We start from the raw sequence: 21,443 nt of genomic DNA, 5'->3' as shown, positions 1-21,443 counted from the left end.
AAACACCCTCTTCCAACAACACAAGAGAAGACTCTACACATGGACATCACCAGATGGTCAATACCAAAATCAGATTGATTATATTCTTTGCAGCCAAAGATGGAGAGGCTCTATACAGCCAACAAAAACAGCGCCCCAGGCGCTGACTGGGGCTCAGATCATGAACTCCTTATTGCCAAATTCAGACTGAAATTGAAGAAAGTAGGGAAAACCATTAGAACATTCAGGTATGACCTAAATCAAATCCCTTATGATTATACAGTGGAAGTGACAAATAGATTTAAGGGACTAGATCTGATAGACAGAGTGCCTGATGAACTATGGAGGGAGGTTTGTGACATTGTAAAAGAGACAGGGATCAAGACCATCCCCAAGAAAAAGAAATGCAAAAAAGCAAAATGGCTGTCTGAGGAGGCCTTACAAATAGCTGTGAAAAGAAGAGAAGCAAAAAGCAAAGGAAAAAGGAACGATATACCCATTTGAATGTAGAGTTCCAAAGAATAGCAAGGAGAGATAAGAAAGCCTTCCTCAGCAATCAGTGCAAAGAAATAAAACAATAGAATGGGAAAGACTAAAGATCTCTTCAAGAAAATTAGAGATATCAAGGGAATATTTCATGCAAAGATGGGCACAATAAAGGACAGAAATGGTAGGGACCTAACAGAAGCAGAAGATATTAAGAAGAGGTGGCAAGAATACACAGAAGAACTGTACAAAAAAGACCCAGATAATCACAATGGTGTGATCACTCACCTAGAGCCAGACATCCTGGAATGTGAAGTCAAGTGGGTCTTAGAAAGCATCACTATGAACAAAGCTAGTGGAGGTGATGGAATTCCATTTGGGCTATTTCAAATCCTGAAAGATGATGCTGTGAAAGTGCTGCACTCAATATGCCAGCAAATTTGGAAAACTCAGCAGTGGCCACAGGACTGGAAAAGGTCAGTTTTCATTCCAATCCCTAACAAAGGAAATGCCAAAGAATGCTGAAACTACCGCACAATTGTACTCATCTCACACACCAGTAAAGTAATGCTCAAAATTCTCCAAACCAGGCTTCAGCAACACGTGAACCGTGAACTTCCAGATGTTCAAGCTGGTTTTAGAAAAAGCAGAGGAACCAGAGATCAAATTGCCAACGTCCGCTGGATCATGGAAAAAGCAAGAGAGTTCCAGAAAAACATCTATTTCGGCTGTATTGACTATGCCAAAGCCTTTGACTGTGTGGGCCACAATAAACTGTGGAAAATCCTGAAGGAGATGGGAATACCAGACCACCTGACCTGCCTCTTGAGAAACCTATATGCAGGTCAGGAAGCAACAGTTAGAACTGGACATGGAACAACAGACTGGTTCCAAATAGGAAAAGGAGTACGTCAAGGTTGTATATTGTCACCCTACTTATTTAACTTCTATGCAGAGTACATCATGAGAAACGCTGGGCTGGAAGAAGCACAAGTTGGAATCAAGATTGCCGGGAGAAATATCAATAACCTCAGATATGCAGATGACACCACCCTTATGGCAGAAAGTGAAGAACTAGAGTCTCTTGAAGAAAGTGAAAGAGGAGAGTGAAAAAGTTTGCTTAAAGCTCAACATTCAGAAAACTAAGATCATGGCATCTGGTCCCATCACTTCATGGCAAATAGATGGGGAAACAGTGACAGACTGTTTTTTTGGGCTCCAAAATCACTGCAGATGGTGATTGCAGCCATGAAATTAAAAGATGCTTACTCCTTGGAAGGAAAGTTATGACTGACCTAGATAGCGTATTAAAAAGCAGAGACATTACTTTGCCAACAATGGTCCATCTAGTCAAGGCTATGTTTTTCTCCAGTGGTCATGTATGGATGTGAGAGTTGGACTATAAAGAAAGCTGAGTGCTGAAGAATTGATGCTTTTGAACTGTGGTGTTGGAGAAGACTCTTGAGAGTCCCTTGGACTGCAAGGAGATCCAACCACTCCCTCCTAAAGGAGATGAGTTCTGGGTGTTCATTGGAAGAACTGATGTTGAAGCTGAAACTCCAATATTTTGGCCACCTGATGAGAAGAGCTGAAAAGACCCTGATGTTGAAAAGACCCTGATGTAGGGAAAGATTGAAGGCAGGAGGAGAAGGGGACAACAGAGAATGAGATGGTTGGATGGCATCACCGACTCAATGGACATGAGTTTGGGTAAACTCTGGGAGTTGGTGATGGACAGGGAGGCCTGGTGTGCTGCGGTTCATGCAGTCGCAAAGAGTCAGATACGACTGAGCAACTGAACTGAACTGAACATATTACAATATTAGCATAGTAGGAGAGGGGACATGATGGAGAGTAATAAGAGAATTAAGGAACAGTTCAAAAATTTTTTGAAGTTTTAAATTATATACATGTATATTTTTGATAAAATATAAATTTTAAAAATATACCCTATACATTAAGAAAGCATATAGCCACAAGAAAAACCAACTTTATGGGGCTTGAATGGAGGTATATTTTCTTCTCATATAACAAGAAGATGGAGGTAGGTAGCTGCAGGCATTAATTCAGCTGATTAACAATTTCAGGGCTATTGTTTCTGTAATTTTCATGGATATTCCCTCATGGTCTTATAATGGGTGCCCCAGCTCCAGGCATTTCATCCACATCCAAAAAAGGAGGAAGGAAGAGGGGACTCTCTGTCATCTATCCTTTTTATCAGGAAAGCAAAAGCTTTCCCAGAAGTTCCCTCAGCAGTTTTCTGCCTGTATCTTCTTGGTCAGAATTCACATGGCCACTTCTAATTTAGCCAACTAACTCTGTCTGCCAAATTGTGCAAAAACTGAAGTGCATGTACATGTGTACATATGCACACACATATATGCATGCTGATACCCCCACACACACCCCAATAATGTAACTTCAGTTCACTTCAATCCAGTCGCTCATTTGTGTGCAATTCTTTGTGACCCTGTAGGCCGCAGCATGCCAGGCTGCCCTGTCCATCACCAACTCCCAGAGCTTACTCAAACTCATGTCCATCAAGTCGGTGACACCATCCAACCATCCAACCATCTTATCCTCTGTCGTCCCCTTCTCCTCCTGCCTTCAGTCTTTCACAGCATCAGGGTTTTCTCTAATGAGTCAGTTATTCACATCAAGTGGCCAAAGTATTGGAGCTTCAGCTTCAGCATCAGTCCTTCCAATGAACATTCAGGACTGATTTCCTTTAGGATTGACTAGTTTGATCTCCTTGCAGTCCAATGCAGATGTAATGTCAGATTATCCAAAAACCTTAGCACCTATTTTTTTTTTTACATATGCCCTACTTTCTGCATTTTAAAACAGTACATCATCTGTAAACATATGAGTCTGTGGTACAAACACACCTCAATTTACATAACTACTAATGGACATTTAGATTGTTTCTACATATCTGCCATTAGAAACAATGCTTTAATAAACAACTTTCCATTTTTCTTGAAACTCTCCTCCACTGGCTTCTGAAACCACTTTTCTATCTATTCTACATCTATATCATTTATTGGTTCTTTTGCCTCTGCTCATTTCCTAAATGTTAGTGTTCCTCATTGCTCTCCTTGGGTCCCCTTCTCACTTGACAAAACCTTTAAGGGCAATCTTACCTACTTTCATTGTGTAAATAACTGCCTTTATGATGATGACTCTGTCTCATGCCCAGCCTTTGTTTCTGAGTTTCAGATCCATAGAACCAATTGTCTCTTTGAACTTCTCCACTTAGACACCTCACAGGCACTTTCAAACTTAACTTGTCCCACTGATCTTTCCCACAAAACTTGTGCTTTCTCCCATAATCTTCATCTTGGTGAGTGAAATTCTGCTGTTTTAACACCTCACAGATTTCTCCCCATTTCTGCTGTTATAGCTAAGTTCAAATAATCTAAGACATTATATCATGGTCTCCTTCTCCTGCAATGGTTCTCTTGCCAGCTGTATTAAACACAAAATATGCAATTTAGCATTTAAGACCTTCCACTAACTCATCCTGCTTCCCAATCTTACCTTTATTTCCTCCATGAAGGTTTTCTATTTCAGCAAAATGACCACTTGTCACATACTACCTTGAGTAAATCACTAATCTCTCTAAGTATTACTTTTTTTTTATCAGTCTCATATTCTTCATCAGTAATAAAAGAGGTATGAGCTTCAAAGTCCTGTTCCATTTTAATGTTCTGGATTACTTCCTTTCCACTAACCTGGTAAAATGGCACCATTACCCACCTACCCATTTTGATTCTTTTGATTCTCAGAAGAGAATCAAACTTCCTAACTTTCCATCCGAAGTATATCCCGAGTTGGTCCCCAACTTACAATGGTTAAACTTCTGATTTTTCAACTTTGTGATGGTGCCAAAGTAATACACATTCAGTAAAAAACATACTTTGAATCCGGATCTTTTCCGGGCTACTGCTACACAGCACAACACTCTCTCATGACACTGGGCAGAGGCAGTAAGCTGAAGTTCCCAGTTAGCCTCATGATCATAAGGGCAAACAACTGATACACTTACAACTCTTTTGGACCCATACAACCATTCTCTTTTTTCACTTTCTGTGTGATAGTCAATAAATTACATGAGATATCTGATACTTTATTATAAAATAGGATTTGTGTTAGATGATTTTGCCCAATTTCAGGGTAATGTGTTCTGAGCACGTTTAAGGAAGGCTAGGCTAAAATATGATGTCCAATAGGCTAGGTATATTAAATGAATTTTTGACTTAACAATATTTTCATCTTATGATGTGTTTATAAGGATGTAACCTCATCGTAGGTTGAGGACGATCTGTAGTATTGCTGCTTCCTCTGAAATTTATTTGGCATCGATCTACTTCTCCCCATCTTTACTACCTCCAATCTAATCCAAGCCACTGTCATCTCTTATCTGTGCTATAACAGCCCCCCTGGCTTGTCTTCCACCTCTTCCTTCACTCTTCTCCAAATCATTCTCTACACAGCAACCAGAGCAAGCTTTTAAAAATATGTGAGATAATATATTCCCCTACTTCAAAGACCTTCAATGACTTTCCATTGTTCTTCAGACAAAATTCAAACTTCTTACCATGGTCTATAGGGCTCAGCATCATCTGGTCCTTGTCTATTTCTCCAACCTCCACATACATACCATTATTGTTGTTCAGTCACTAAGTCGTGTCCAACTCTTTGTGACCCCATGAACTGCAGCATGCCAGGCTTCCCCGGCCTTCACTATCTCCCACAGTTTGCTCAAACTCATGTCCACTGAGTCAGTGATGCCATCCAACATCTCGTCCTCTGTTGCTCCCTTCTCCTTTTGCCCTCAATCTTTCCCAGCATCAGGGTCTTTTCCAATGAGTCAGCTCTTCACATCAGGTGGCCAAAGTATTGGAGCTTCAGCATCAGTCCTTTCAATGAATATTCAGGGTTGATTTCCTTTAGGATTGACTGGTTTGATTTCCTGGCTGTCCAAGGGACTCTCAAAAGTCTTCTCCAGTACTCCAGTTCAAAAGCATCAATTCTTAGGTCCTCAGCCTTCTTATGGTCCAACTTTCACATCCATAAACGACTACTGGAAAAACCATAGCTTTGACTGGACAGACCTTTGTTGGCAAAGTGATGTCTCTGCTTTTTAATACACTTTGTTGGCAAAGTGATCTCTCTGCTTTTTAATACACTGTCTAGGTTTGTCATAGCTATTCTTCCAAGGAGCAAGCAACTTTTAATTTCACGGCTGCAGTCACCATAGGCATTGATTTTGGAGCCCACGAAAATGAAATCTGACAGTTTCTGTATTTTCCCTGAAATCTGACAGTTTCCACATTTCCCCCATCTATTTGCCATGAAGTGATAGGACCGGAAGCCATGATCTTCGTTTTCTGAATGCTGAGTTTTAAGCCAACTTCTTCACTCTGTTCTTTCCCCTTTATCAAGAGGCTCTTTAGTTCCTCTTCACTTTCTGCAATTAGAGTGGTATCATCTGCATATCTGAGGTTGCTGATACTTCTCCTGGCAATCTTGATTTCAGCTTGTGATTCATCTAGCTGGACATTTCGCATGATTTACTCTGCATATAAATTAAACAAGCAGGGTGAAAGTATACAGCCTTGATTTACTCCTTTCCCAATTTGGAACCAGGTTGTAGTTCCATGTCCAGTTCTAACTGTTGTTTCTTGTTCTGCATACAGGTTTCTCAAAAGACAGGTAAGGTGGTCTGGTATTCCCATTTCATTAAGAATATTCCACAGTTTGTTGTGATCCACACAGTCAAAGGCTTTAACATAGTCAATGAAGCAGAAGTAGATTTTTTTTAATTCTCTTGCTTTTCCTATGATCCAGCATATGTTGGCAATTTGATCTCTGGTTCCTCTGCCTTTTCTAAATCCAGCTTGTACTTCTGGACGTCCTCAGTTCACATACTGCTGAAGCCTATCTTGAAGAATTTTGAGCATAATCTTGCTAGCGTGTGAAATGAGTGCAATTGTGTGGTAATTTGAACATTTTTTGGCATTGCCTTTCTTTGGGATTGGAATGAAAACTGACCTTTTCCAGTTCTGTGGCCACTGCTGAGTTTTTCAAATTTGCTGGCATAATGAGTGTACTTTAATAGCATTATCTTTTAGGATTTGAAATAACTCAGCTGGAATTCCATCACCTCCACTAGCTTTGTTCATAGTGCTGCTTCCTAAGGCCCACTTGACCTCACACTCCAGGATGTCTGGCTCCAGGTGAGTGACCACACTAATGTGGTTATCTGGGTCATTAGGAGCTTTTTTTGCACAGTTCTTTTCTGTAGTCTTGCCAACTTTTCATACATTTTATATACACACTCAAAATCCCTTTTCCATTCTAATGCCTTTGCACCTGCCATTCCCTCTGTCTGAAATGTCCTCCCCCTAATACTTCAAATAGTTAGCTTGCTCTCATCATTCAAGTCTCAGTTCAAACATTACTTCCTCAAAAATATCTTCCCTGACCATACTATTTAAAAGAGGTACTCCACCTCTTACTAACATATCCCACTATTTCTTTTGTAGTAATTGTAAGTTCAGAATTATTTTGCTTATTTAGTTGTTTCTTATTTCACTCCCCCCACTAGAGTATTAACTTCACAAGGGCAAGGGCCTTGATTGTGTTGATCACAGCTATATCTCCAGGTCTTGATATAATACTGGATGGACAAATCTCTATACTTCACTTTTTCAAAAAACTTTTCTTGATCAACATCATCTAGTTCTTACTTTCAGAATTAATACTGAATGAACAAATCTCTACACTTCACTTTTCAGAAAGTTTTCTTGATCAACATCATCTAGTTCTTTCTTTCAGAATCCCTTCAATACTCATACATTACATAGTTTGTACTACTTGCATTCCCACTCCTTGAGTGTTGCTTTGTAAATTTGCTTAAGTGGTTTATTTTATGTCTATTGAAATATTGGCTTTCCAAGGGCTATCTTCTACTTTCCAGATATCCTTCAAGATGCACCGCACTAGTCAGATAGCTGCTGCAGATACTATGGTGGTCTTTTGGACATAACTATCAAGTCACCTTCCTGATGTGGATCCTGCTTTATGTTTTAGTTCAACAAGGCCACTACTAACCTAAGTAGTCCCAGGTTCTCTACTGTTTCCGCTAATGTGGCTGCTAAACCTTAACCAGCATTTAGGCATCTAAATCCTAAGCAGGCAAGCTCAAATGTGAGGTCTTTGTATTCTAGGTAGCACAGCTGAGGTTAAATATTAAATATTTCTTCTAACCAGTCTGTAGAGTGGGAAGAAAAGTGAGTTGAGAGGAAGCAGGCTGTACTGCAGGATACCATGGGATCATGATTTAAACAAGAACTTCTAAGGTCACCTTCTCAATCACTTACCTATGCTGCACTGAATCCACACAGAATCAGTCTAATAGATCTTTGTGGTCCATAGGATGGGGCTTCCCTGGTGACTCAGAAGGTAAAGCGTCTGCCTGCAATGCAGGAGACCTGGGTTCGATCCCTGGGTCGGGAAGATCCCCTGGAGAAAGAAATGGCAACCCACTCTAGTACTCTTGCCTGGAAAATTCCATGGACCAACGAGCCTGGTAGGCTACAGTCCATGGGGCCACAAACAGTTGGACACAACTGAGTGACTTCACTTTATAGGATGGACCAGACTGGAAAATAGAAGAAATTACAGAAGTCTGCCTTCTTTGTAGTATTTACTCTCAAAGGAGAAACCCAAGATTTCTAGCTTAGCAATAGAACACTCAGAAATAGGGGTCAGCAAATATGGCCCACAAGTCAAATCAGCCTGTTGTGTACTTTTGTAAATAGTTTTATTAGAACACAGTCAACCCCATTTGTTTACTGTCTATGGCTGCTTCTGCATTATAACAACACAGTTGAGTAGCTGAGACAGAGACTGGCCTGCAAAGCCAAAAACAATTACTATCTGGTCCTTTACAGAAAAAGTTTGCCGACTCTTGACTTAGAATATTGTTTAATATATATGCACTTTGGAGTCAGACAAAGCTGGGTTCAAGTTAGTAAGTACCCTGCAGAGCTCTTGTGAGGATGAAATGAGATGGTCCATATGAAGCATTTAACGTTGTGTCAGGTATAGAGTAAGCATGCAAATGTTAATAATTATATGTATGTGTATATATGTATTTTAAACCCTCATGTTCAACTTAAAATTGAAGCTGATCACTTTTTTTTTTTTATTAAAAGGGCATGAAATCAGCTTACTCCGTTTTCATCCTCATGTATAGTTTGTAGACAGACATGGACTCCTGACTGACTCTCACTTCAAGCCCAATATACATGTCTCTATCTGGTCTTGGAAATCTAAAGGGGCACTAATTTCTGTGCTTTCTCTTTATTTACAAGCTGAATATACAACACGTGACCCTTTCTACACCACAGAAACACAGATTATCCTTGGGATTACAGCTGCTCAAAATCACATGGGATCACCTAAGGCAATCTCTCACATTGCCCCAGGCCTTCTGTGTTCTGTCTCTACTTTTGCCTTATGACCCAATAGTCATGCTTTTTCAAAGAGAACAGCCTTATTCCTGAGACGGTGGTTTCTCAGTTACCCTTGGTGGGCTGCATTATTGTAGGAAAGGATTTATACAGGGGCAGGGAATTCAACCAGATAACCTATAAAGTTCTTATTCTGAGGTTCTTTAGGGCATGCTCTGGAAGCAGCCTCCTCTCTATATATCACAGTCAGCTGACTCTCCAGGGGATGATAAAACTCTAATCAGATGTTGTTCTCCATCACGATTGTCATACCAGGCCAGAGTAGTCACTGCTTCCACTGAACATCTCTAGTGTTGATTGACTGTAATATCTTGACATGGCATAAGCTTCTTGGTGGTATTATTCATCTTCTTATGGAACTATCTATTCAACATCTACACTTGAATAACTAATAGATGTCCCAAACTTAACTTGTTCAAGAATCAAATTCCTGATTCTTATTTCCTATCCTTAACTTGCACTTCTTAGCCATTTCAGTGTATGACAAACTTTATTCTTCCAATGACTAGATCAAAAACATTAGCGTCATTCTTGACTACTCCTTATTTCAGATCTTTAATCCAACTCTCAACTAAACTTGTCAGCTCTGTCTTCAAAAGAACCCAGAATCTGGTCTTTTCTTGTCCTCTTCACTGCTAGCACACTACTCTGAGGTACCATCATCTTTACCTAGATTACTATCTAAATGCTAACTAACCAGCTTCCTAACTAGTCTGCCTGCTTACACGCTTACCGCCTACAGCCTAATCCACACAATAGTCTGGTTTGTGAAATGTCACATCATCTCACCCTTTTGCAAAAAGTTTTCCACCCATTTCCCTTATCAGATTAAATATCTATACAGTGACCTATAAGGCTCTAAGTACTTTGGACTCCCACTATCTCTCTGATGTTGTCTCCTATCACTTCCTCTTGCTCATTTTGCTCTGGCCACAATGGCCTTCTTATAATTCTTCAATCACATCGAGCACAATGATGTTTGAGCCTCTGCACTGGCTGTTCCTTCTGCCTATAACATTTTTCCCCAAGATATTTTGCTCTCTCATTTCCTTCAATATCTCCTATAGTGACATCTTACCAGAGATGCCTTCCTTGATCACCCTAGATAAAACAGCAAGGCTCTACTTCATTCTACCTGGCCATTATACTCTCTATTCCCTTATCCTGGTTTATTTTCTCTATAGCGCTGATTACAACCCGATATAGTATATATTTACTTGATTTATTTTCTACCTTCTCGCCCACAAGAATGCAAGTTCTGTGAGGGCAGGAAACCCGTTTTGGTTCACTATTATACCTTCAATACCTAGATTATGCCTGACATGTAAAAAGTGCTCAATAAATATTTGGGGAATAAATAAATCAATTGGTCCTATCCTTCCCCCTATCTATAAACTCCTTGTATAGGTAAACTTTGTTGTTTTCTTCTGTGTGCTCCTAGTACTGTGTCCTGAACACAGCTAGTGTTCAAATAATGTTTACTACAATTAGGATTTGATCATGGCTCTGGAAATCTTCAGTTTGCCTTAGATACTGATTTATACTGCTATTTCATGCTCCTCTTCTAAAACTCCAAAGTCCTCTGGATCAAAATCTACAGCATTATGGATGTCTTGTGGCATTATGAAAAATTAATCTATAGAGTAACACCCAAGGCTGCCCTCATTGACAGAGATTCTGATCAGGAGGATCAGATACTCAGTGTATTCCTTGTGGCTGCTGTGTCTGACTCTTTTTTGACCCCATGGACTGCACCCCACCAGGCTCCTCTGTCCATGTGATTTCCCAGGCAAGAATACTGGAGTGGGCTGCAGTATTTCCTTTTTCAGGGGATCTTCCCAACCAATGATCAAACCTGCATCTCCTGCATTAGCAGACAGTTTCTTTACCACTGAGCCACCAGGTAAATCCGTACTCAGAGTACAGGGCTGGTTATTTCACAGTCGGTTGGCTTTGCTTTATTTCCTTCCCCAGCCTTTTAATTCTAGTGAGTTTTCTTAAAGCACTTGGCTATACGCAGAAGCAATCACAGATAAAAAAGCAAACTCTCTTTTTATTCCTGAATACGTAAGGATATACCCTGATGGTCAGTACTATTATCATATAGGAAAGACAGCATATTATACCATGACATGACTATTTTTAAAAGTTGAAAAGTCTTCACCTCAATGAGAAGAATATTTATTAATCTGGTAGCTAAAAGAAAAGAAATTAGAATACACAAAGTTCCAAGAGTGATTTTTTTCTAGCTTCATCAACTTGAATAATAATAATAAGTGAAATAAAATATTACTCACTTATATCTCTGATTTTAGTTCTTAATCTAATACACGCACACACAAACATAAGAAATAAGATTAATTTCCACAGTAGACTTTGTAGCAGCCAACTACACACAAACAGGAATAGGGCAAAGGCACTTCCCTGGGGCCAAGAGAACAAGACCACGTTTGACTGTCTATGGATGCTCTTTGCCAATAGAAAACAAAAAGTTGGCAGGCTGGATTCAAATAGTGAATATTATAGAAACAGCATGGTAAAAGGTAGATAATTCAGACTACTCAACAATATAATTCTAATATAGGTCACCAGTATGAAGAAAACAACCTATCTTCTCACTAGCACAAACCCCAAAGTCAGTGAGAACTAATTCATCCTTTCCCTCCTATCTTCCTCTGGTGCCGCCCCTTCCTTTTCTTGTCCCACTTCTATTGAGTTTGTACTATAGACTTATATCATCAATTTTGGGCTTCAGTAGTGGCTCAGGTGGTAAAGAATCTGCCTGTTTTGTACTATAGACTTGTCTAATCAATTTTGGTATCCTCCAAATTTCACTTCGGTGACAGAACATTGAGTCAACACTGGTCTATACTACCAGCTATATCCATAAAGACAAGTGACACAGTACTTCTAAGATTATTTCTAAGATTATTCAGAGGCAGCAGCATAAGGTCCAAGAAAGCTTAAGCATGCCACTTCACCCCAGTACTCAGAGCTCTCCTAGCCCTATCTCAGTCTGCCTCAGCATCTGTGACTGGTTCTAACTCTTCTGTGCAATCACTTGCATACTCCAGGTGTGAGAACAGTGAGAGAGTATCAGCTCCCTGGCAGTGGAGGGCAGTGGGGAGAGAAACTGTGAACCATGGGTTAGGGTCTCACAGTAAACTGCAGTGTGTCACATCCATGGCAATAACCTGCTTTGAGGATGTTTCTTCCTTCCGGCCTACTGCCTGTTCCATATTAGCAGCTCCTGTGTGGCTCAACTGAGACAGACTGGAGTCAGAAAAGCAGATGGAATTCTTCCTACACAAGGATGAAGCAGTATAAAGAATGCTTGGCAGAAGAATGGAGAGGCAGTTCCTCAGGGCTAGGAAACTCCTCGACATCCCAGGACAACCAAATGTGAAACATCTTAAATTCAGCATGAAGGGGGGAAAATTCCACACTTGACTTATTTTTCTATTACTGTTTATTGGCTCCTGAGGCTTCCAAGAACTAGGATTATTTTGGCCTGAAAGTAAGAAGATTTGTACCAGATTTGCTAAATGAATTTCGACTGCTGTAAAATGGAAGGAAGGAAGAAAAACAGTCATCTCTTTTCTAAGAATACATTTCATTTATCCACCACTCTAAGTTAGCATGAATCAGATTACCTATCCTGTGGCTTGTTCAAGTAAAACATCCTTTAAAAAACATAGCGGGATAACTGAGTAGACACCCCCTGCATATAAATAGCTAAAAATAATTCTCTATCACAATGGGGGAGGGCAAATCTGATCTTGATATCTATGTCTCATTAGAGTTGATAAAATTTTTAAAAAAGAGAAATGGATTCAGCAGCTCTGCCCTCCATCCCCAACATGTGGCTGGAAATGGCAGTTTCAGTGGTCCAGGCTGATACCCTCTTCCCTGACAAATTAAACATTCCAAAAGCTCAAAAATACTGGCAAAATTATACAAAGCATCCACTTCATTTAAAAGACATTTAAGTAATGCTTCATAAATTATTGCCTAGATGAATAAAGTTATTATGAACTTCAAGAAAACAAGTTAAACTACAAGAAAATTCCAGATGAAAGTACAAAACTCAACATCAATTTGGCGCAGCACCACTACAGTGAATTAAGGAGGGGAGTTTGATACAGTTCTCTAAACTAGTAACCTTTATCCCCCTATAAGATCCCCCCTATAGATAGAGGACAGTATGGTCTTTGAACTCAGACTCCAGTTCTGGAGTTTCTCCTTCTTAATGCCAAGAACAACCTTGCTAGGAAAAGAAAGAAAGAACTGCGGGAGCCCCAGCACAGATCTAGCTCCACACATTAGCCGTTGAAGAGAGGGAGCAGCCTGGCTTTCTCCCTCTATCCAGTCTTTGGGGATGGAGCAGCAGGAGAGGAAAATGATGAAGAGAGGTCTGGGGCTCAGGAAACCTTCATGGTCACCCTTTTCTCTCCCCGCCCCCTCCCGTTGGAAGGTCAAGGGTAGATGAGACCAAAATCAAACGGAGAAGTAGATTTTGCACAGAGGGGAAATGGATTCAACAAAAGCGATCTGGATATGGTGACTGCCCAGGAAGCCCCCTTCCCACTTCGTTCTCTCCTCCTCACACCCACTAGGAGTCATAAGACGGGCCAAGCAGCCTAGGAGGCAGCTGGAGCTACCCTGGCCGCGAGGCTCAAGGCCCGGGCAACCAAACTGGGCACTACGAATAAAGGAAAGGGGAGCTGAGGGCAAGAAGGCAGGGTCTCTTCTACTCCAGAGGAGAAAGAAGGGAGGAGGGTGCGCTGAAGGGAGAGCGAGCTGGAAAAGCTACTCTGGAATCCTGAGAGAAACTGAAGCAGGGGGATGCTGGATGGAGCGGAAACCCCAACAGAGCTCCAGAGACAGCGGACAGCGCTGGAGACGGAGGGGGCCGGGCCGGTGACTCAGTGAAAGCGGCGAAGGGCGGGCCCCAGGAGACCTTACAGCGCAAAGGTGACAGGCCACCTCGCGCGGGGTCCCCGAGGCGGGTGCGGCCGCGGGGGCTCACCGTGTCCTTGGACGAACCCAGCTTCTTGAGGCCGTCCAAGGGCAGCAGGTCGGCCGAGTCCTTGTGGATGAACTGCACGGCCTGCTTCATTCGGCGCTGCTGCCTCAGCGACGCCGCCTCCCGCATGTCTGTCTCCTTGCGGCCGCCCTCGGTGAGGAGCCCTGAGTAAAACATCGCTGAGGCGCCCGCGGCCCAGCGGCCCCGTCTCTCCCCGCTCCACGGTCGCCCTCAGCCTCGAGCTCCTCCAGCGCAGCGAGAGCCGCGCGCCTCAGTTTTTATACCCGAGCGTGACGTCACGCGGAGCAGTCTGTGTACGCGCCGGGGGGCGGGGCCGGCACAGCGCCCCCAGCCTGCGCGCGGCTCCCCAGCGTTTCCCGCAGCTGCCCACCGCCGCGTCAGCCGGCTGCGGGGACAGTGGGGGCGAGGAGGAGTGGCCCTAGCGGGAGTGACCCGGAGAGCCAAGAGTCTACTGCGGCCACTTTACCCAACCGGTCCCTCCCGTTGTAGGTGCCCAGCATCCCCTGGACCGAGATGAGGTGTGGGGTGGGGGGCGGGGGGGCGTTGGGGGGGTGGGCAGTTTCCGAGCAGCCTCGCCCACGCCGGCCGCCGCCACCACCTGGGTACAGCTCACCTGTCCACGACGTGGCCGACCCCGGGATCACAGACAGCTGGGCCATGCCCGGAATCCCGCCGTCTGCGCCGCTGCTCGGCTTCACCAATTCCCACCTCCGCGCTCCTCCTGGAGCCCCAGCGCTCAAATTGAGCCCGGGATCCGGAGGAACGGGCGCCGCACTCTGAAGTTGGGATAGCTCTGGATTTCTCCAACTTCAGATCGGTCCCCACCCACTAGGCCACGTGACTGGGGAGGGGGCAGCCCTTGCGGGCCGGCCAGAGTCAGCCTTCTGGGGACCCTCCTCCTCCCGGTACTCGCGCATCGGAGCTGGGGAAGCAGGGCCTGGCGGATGCCTGCCATTCAGCCTGGGGCTGAGGAGTGGAGAGGGTCCTCGCGCGACTGCAGAAGAGTACGAGTCCTGCACTCGCTCTTTGGAAAACCCGGCAGAAAAGCACGTTTTTTCTCAGCCAACACTCGGGCTTACGGTCCAGAGGGTCGTTCACTGGTCTCTCCAGCATGCCCGGGAGCAACTGGAACCCGGTTTTATTTGTGAATCTTTCATCTTTTCAAGCCTTGTAATGGAGCCTTCACGCGTCCTGGGCCCTGGCTTCGACGCTGTGATTTAGTACAAACCGTGTTTCCAGGCTAGAAACCACCACCCTACCCTCTACCACCCCATTTCACGGGAGCAGGCATGAAGCAGAAAGATCTGCTTTCTGGAGAGAACCAACAAAAGTAACAGTAACATTTACTGAGCCTTTACTATGTGCCAGGCACCAGAATAAAGACTTAAAATTCAGTCTCTCATTGAATCCTGGCATCAGTTTATGAGAGGGTATTATTGTGGGTACTCAGTGGCTTCAGTAGTGTCCGACTCTTTGCAACCCCATGGAGTGTAGCCCACCAGGCTCCTCTGTTCATGGGATTCTCCAGGCAAGAATACTGGAGTGGGTTGTCATGCCCTCCTCCAGGGGATTTTCCCCACCCAGGGATGGAACCCACATCTGTCTTCTTCACTGGCAAGCGGGTTCTTAACCACTAGCGCCACCTGCTCATTATCCTCATTTTACAGACAAATATCTGAGACCTAACTGGTCGCCTGAATGTGCCTTGGTTCCTTTCCAATCCATAGTGTGCTGCTGCCAGAGCAATCTTTTCAAACTGCAAATCTGGTCATCTCACATCCCTGATTAGAGCACCGCGAAAGGTTTCCTATTGCTCTTAAAGACTCACTTCTTGCCTGGTCTGCACCCACCTGGATCTCCACTCTGTACTTCAGCCTCATGATTTGTCTTTCCTGCAGTTCCTTGCGGAGAAGGCAATGGCATCCCACTCCAGTACTCTTGCCTGGAAAATCCCATGGATGGAGGAGCCTGGTAGGCTGCAGTCCATGGGGTCGCTGGGAGTTGGATACGACTGAGCAACTTCACTTTCACTTTTCACTGTCATACATTGGAGAAGGAAATGGCAACCCACTCCAGTGTTCTTGCCTGGAGAATCCCAGGGATGGGGGAGCCTGGTGGCTGCCGTCTATGGGGTCACACAGAGTCGGACACGACTGAAGTGACTTAGCAGCAGCAGCAGCAGTTCCTTGGAGGAGCCATCCTCTCTTGCCAAATGGCTTACCTTTGAATATCCTGTTCCTTCTGCATGGAATGATCCCTCCTACCTTGTGCAGTAAACAGACCCAGTTTCACTATCATTATCTTTTTTTAGGAAAGCCTTTTCTGACCTCCCAGAGAGAATACACTCTTGCTAATTATAAACTATGCATCTCTCCTAGATTTGTTTTTTTTTTTTTTTTTTTTGGTGGTTGAGGTGGGGATGTTATTGGTTGTTTGGTGAATATTTACCTCCTTCATTAACTATAAGCTCCAAGAAGGCAATTGAGTCCATTTTTGCTTACCTTTGAATCCCTAGCTCACAGAAGGTGCTCAATAAACACTAGTATAAGTACAGCAAAAAGCTAAAGTCTTGTCCAAGTAAAGCTACTGGTAGAGCTGGGATTTTAACCCCAGACTGTCTGCCCCAGAACCTGTGCTGAACTTCCCAGATCCAGAAGGGCTGGGTTTGATCTCCTACTTCTTTCCTTCAGTTCCTGCCATTAGCACTTGCCCTTGACTCAGAGTTCACATACTTCTGCAGGGAAATAAATCCAGAAGGGCAGAAGGCTGCTTACCTGGCCTCAGGGAGGCCCCAGGGATTCCCTGTCCCTCAACATACACATTGAACACACAGTCTCCTAGAGGGGCCATGGGATTGCAGCTCACCTTCCAGCCCCCTGGCATGCCGCCAGCAGTAAACAACAGTGGCTGCCCTGGTCCCTTCTGTCCTGTCTCCTGGATCCCTGCCTGGTCACTTCACCAAGCCTGAGTCACCCAGGCAACAGTGAAAGACTGGCCTTGTCTCTCCAGGACAGGTACCTCCAAGCTCGGTAAACCATCAGGACAGGTCCGACAATGAGGGCCCCTGGGGCTCCAGCCAGGACAGCTACTTTCCTCTGAGAGGAAGCCAGGCAGGCAGATTCCAACTTCCCATCCACCAGCAGCTCAGCTAAGTCTTGCAGCCTTTTGTTGGGGATGTCCCGACAGAAGAAAGGGCCTCCTTTCATCACTAGATTCCCTCCACACTCCTACCCAAAAAGCCAGGAGCTGAATGTCTCCAGTTGAATTGGAATTTGTCCATATCAAGTGTTATGGGAAAGTAAATAGGGCCTTGGCTGGAGCTGAGAATCTTTTTGTGAATGCAGAGCTCTTTGCTGTAGTGGGATTTGTGTTCTGCAGTTGGATCTATGGCCACAACCACGATTGGTCACCTCGTGTCTCAGAGATCTTCCTCAGCCAGACTTACACCATCACTGCTGTTAAGCATGGGTCAAGGTAGAAGACCAACCCTACCCCCTGCAAATACCCTACGAGTTTCTGAAGACTGCAGACCTCTTGGTAGTTTATCCCGTTTGACCAAATGGCTTTCAGCAAGTCACTTCTTACCTCTAAGCCTCAGTTTCTACATCGATAAAATGGATGCAGTAAGATTGCTTATAAAATTGGAGTTTGTAAACTCTGGCAGGCTATACCAACAGGAAAGATGATTAATTCTCCATTTGATAACCTCCCTTGTCCCACTAACACATTTGGGGAAAGTATAATGTAGTTGTTAAAAGCAAAGTTTCTTGAGTCTGATGCACTAGGTTTAAATCTCTGCTCTGCTACTCAATAGTATGCAACAAGATACTTCACCACTCTGAGTTTCAGCTCCTCATCTAGAAAATGGTGCTGGCGATATATTTACCTCTGAGGGATGCTGTGAAGATTACATGAAATAATCATACACATAGCACATTGTGGCAAGTAGGAAGCGCTCAGCAGAAGGCAGCTACCATCATTACCTGAGACAGTCTCAGGATTGCCAAGCCGAAGAATGGGCTCTGTCCTATGCTTCCTCCCTACACACCTGAGCATCTTGCCCCCTTCCCAAAACCAAGGCCTGCTGGGGCAGGAGCTGGCCCCCTCTCTTCCTCTCTCAGATGCCTCTGAATTCTGAATTTACCATGTCAAGTAGCTCTGTTCTAAAATCCTCTACATCCTTCCTGGGTTGTTATAGAGAATCTGTCCTTGAAAATTATGCTCAACAAGCTAATGCTGTTTCAGTTCGGATTTTATTCATGTTCTGCTTATTATAAGTGACAGGAAACCTAGTCGAAAACTTCTTAAGTGAAAATGAAAATTTTGCTCCTAAGACTAACACAATATTGTAAATCAACTACACTTCATTTTTTTTTTTAAAGGAAAACTTCTTGTCCCTTTAGTGTAAAAACGCAGGGACTTCCCTGGTGGTCCAGTGATTAAGCCTCCGTGCTTCCCCTTCCAGTGCAGGGGGCAAGGCTTTGCTACCTGGTTGGGGAACTAAGATCCCACATGTCATGCAAGCAAAAATATAAAAGTAAGATTAAAATAAAATGCAGGGATTTCAGGCATGGCTGAATCCAGAGGCTCAAACATCATTGCTGTGTTTCAGCTCTGAGCTGATGCCACTGTAGGCAGGTTCTTCTAGTGTGATGGCTGGCATCAGTTCCAGGCTTATCATCTGTCCACCTAGAAACTCTCCTTTGGGTCTGCAAGGAGACCTTGGAGGATGGTCTACAGGATGAGTGCTGGAGGTGGGAGGCCAGAAAAGTAGATGAGAAGAAGAGGAACGAGAGACAGTCAAGGACTTTTCATCCCCCTTCCCTTCCCACCTATGGATATTCTGCTCTGACTTTGCCCTGGGACACACCCTGGAAGTAATGGTCACTGCCTGCATGTCCCTTAACTCCCCATCTCCACCGTTGTAACTGCAGAATCCCCTTCCTCCTCTGGTGTCATCAGTGCCACCCCAAATCCCTCTGGCAGGAAGAGTCTTCAAACAGCTGTCCACGGCAGGTGTTGTATGCCTACCCATATCTCTGGCTACGCAGTGCCTGCCAGTTGGCATCCAGCCCTGAAGACTGTGTCGACTTTGGCAGGTTACTGCAAAGACAAGCGTTATTTCTGTCTTCTTCCTTCAGGGTTATTGCCAACATCACCACAGCCTCCCTAAACAGGGCTGATGGCAGCCCCGCCAACATTTTCCAAAGTTGACTGGGCCTCTTGGATCCATTCCTGTCAGTGACGATTTTGTTTCATTTCCTGGGATGAGGACAGCCTGTGACCTCAAATAAGACAGAAAAAGAGGGGAAAATCTCAGTACCTCAAGCATCTGGTGGAAAGAGGCTTGCTTGGAGTTTTCTGCTCCTTGCTTGCTGTGGGACCTCAGCCAAGTTACTGCAGCTCTCTGAGCCTCAGTTCATCTATCTGGCCAGGCTCTGTGTCGTTTTAATAAAATAACATGTAAAGCACAGGGCCTGGCACAAAGTGAGCCTTCAATAAATATGAGTCCTGTTCCACTTTCCTTCCTTTGCCCAACACAAATAGAGAACCTGGAGAAAGGGTGCCCTTCACAGGCCAAGGGAGAATTCTTCCATCTGGAAACACCTGTGAAGATGGGGCTTCCCAGGTGGCGCTAGTGGTAAAGAACCTGCCTGTCAATACAGGAGATGTAAGAGATGTGGGTTCCATCCCTGGATTGGGAAGATTCCCTGAGGGAGGGCATGGCAACCCACTCCAGTATTCTTGCCTGGAGAAGCCCATGGACAGAGGAGCCTGGCCAGCTACGGTACACAGGGTCGCAAAGAGTTGGACATGACTGAAGTGACTTAGCATGCATGCACACAGTGTGAAGATGGCAAGCTTCTCAGAACGCAGCACAACCTTGGCTTGACATGCTGTATCCAGATCTTTTTCTGTCACCCCTGTCCAGGGTGAGAGGGCCTACCAGGCAGCTCAGCGCACACTGGTTACTTCTGTCTACCTCAGGAGCATGAAGGCCACCACCGCCTTCTGCCTCAGTAAGTAAGCATGCCGCTTGGGTGTGACAGTGACAGGCCAGTGGCCCTTGCTGGACAAGCTCTGGGTTTGGGGGCAATGGCAGCAGAGAGGCCAAGAGCTCCATGCTTGGGCGTGCAGACATCTACACACCACACACACTCACACGGCATTCACTGACCTATTTTCATGCAGCTCTGCACTGCCTGGGGAGATAAGTCCTTGTGATTTTTTTTTTAAGTTTTTATTTGGAAACAATTTCAAACTTACCAAAGCTTGCAAAAATAAAAACAATACAAAGAATGGCTATATATCCTTTAACCAGGTCATTAACATTTTACTCCATTGGTTATATCAGTACACATGTCCGCACACATACAAACACTGCTACTGCTAAGTCGCGTCAGTCGTGTCCGACTCTGTGCGACCCCATAGACAGCAGCCCACCAGGCTCCCCTGTCCCTGGGATTCTCCAGGCAAGAACACCGGAGTGGGTTGCCATTTCCTTCTCCAATGCAGGAAAGTGAAAAGTGAAAGTGAAGTCGCTCAGTCGTGTCCGACTCTTAGTGACCCGATGGACTGCAGCCTGCCAGGATCCTCCGTCCATGGGATTTTCCAGGCATACAAACACACACCCAAGCAAAAAAATTTTTCTGAACCATTTGAGGAAAAATTACATCCATTATGACCCTTTACCACTAAGATTTCATTATGTATTTCCTAGGAATAGAGATTTTTCTCATGTATAATGCAGTACAAATACAAACCTCATACATTTGCATTGGTACAATAATTTTATTTATTATTGTTCCTGTTTCAGTTTTCTCAATTGACCTAATGATGTTCTTTTTGACATATTCCTCTAGTACAGGATCCAGGCTAGGGTCAGGGGTTGAACTTGTCATGTCTCTTTAGCCTCCTTTAATCTGGAACATGTCCACAATTTTCTTTGTCTTTTATGACAGTGACGTTTTTGAAGAATGCATTCCTCCATCTTCTTATTAACTGTTTTCTAGAGACATTAATCATATACCATACGATGTACCACTTAAAGTGTATGATTCAATAATTTTTAATATATTCACAGAACTGGGGAACCATCATTACATTCAATTTTAGAACATATTCATCATCCCAAAGGAACTATGCCTATTAGTAGTCATTCCTCATTTCCTCCCAACCTCTCCAGCCCTAGGCAGCCTGTCATCTACAGGTTCTGTCTCTATGGATTTACTTATTCTGGACACTTCATATAACTACAACACAATATATGACCCTTTGTGACTGACTGCTTTCCCTTAGCCAGTTTCAAGGTTCATCTATGCTGTAGCATGCATCAGTAGTTCATTCATTTTTATGGCAAATACTACTCCATTGTAAAGATACTATCA

General features: G+C 44.0%; 1 protein-coding gene across 2 annotated transcripts in view; it reads right to left on the bottom strand.

Annotated features, from left to right (window-relative positions):
* NRIP3 (nuclear receptor interacting protein 3) overlaps positions 1-14,844 on the bottom strand; it is a 28,335-nt gene extending 13,491 nt beyond the window's left edge. The window contains exons 1-2 of one of the 2 annotated variants that reach the window (XM_019975832.2): positions 14,669-14,844; positions 14,038-14,198 (exon numbers count right to left, since the gene is read on the bottom strand). In XM_019975832.2, the coding sequence (XP_019831391.1) occupies positions 14,038-14,198; positions 14,669-14,714 (207 nt within the window). In that variant the 5' untranslated portion in view covers positions 14,715-14,844. Of the gene's footprint in view, positions 1-14,037; positions 14,310-14,668 lie in introns of those variants that run through there. The other variant, XM_019975833.2, reaches the window with a different exon arrangement.
* Positions 14,845-21,443: the final 6,599 nt, after the last annotated feature.

Source organism: Bos indicus, chromosome 15, assembly GCF_029378745.1.
Source record: "Bos indicus isolate NIAB-ARS_2022 breed Sahiwal x Tharparkar chromosome 15, NIAB-ARS_B.indTharparkar_mat_pri_1.0, whole genome shotgun sequence".
NCBI lineage: Eukaryota > Metazoa > Chordata > Mammalia > Artiodactyla > Bovidae > Bos > Bos indicus.
Note: the sequence above shows the minus strand (reverse complement) of the source record. Positions and strands in the feature narration are given on the sequence as shown.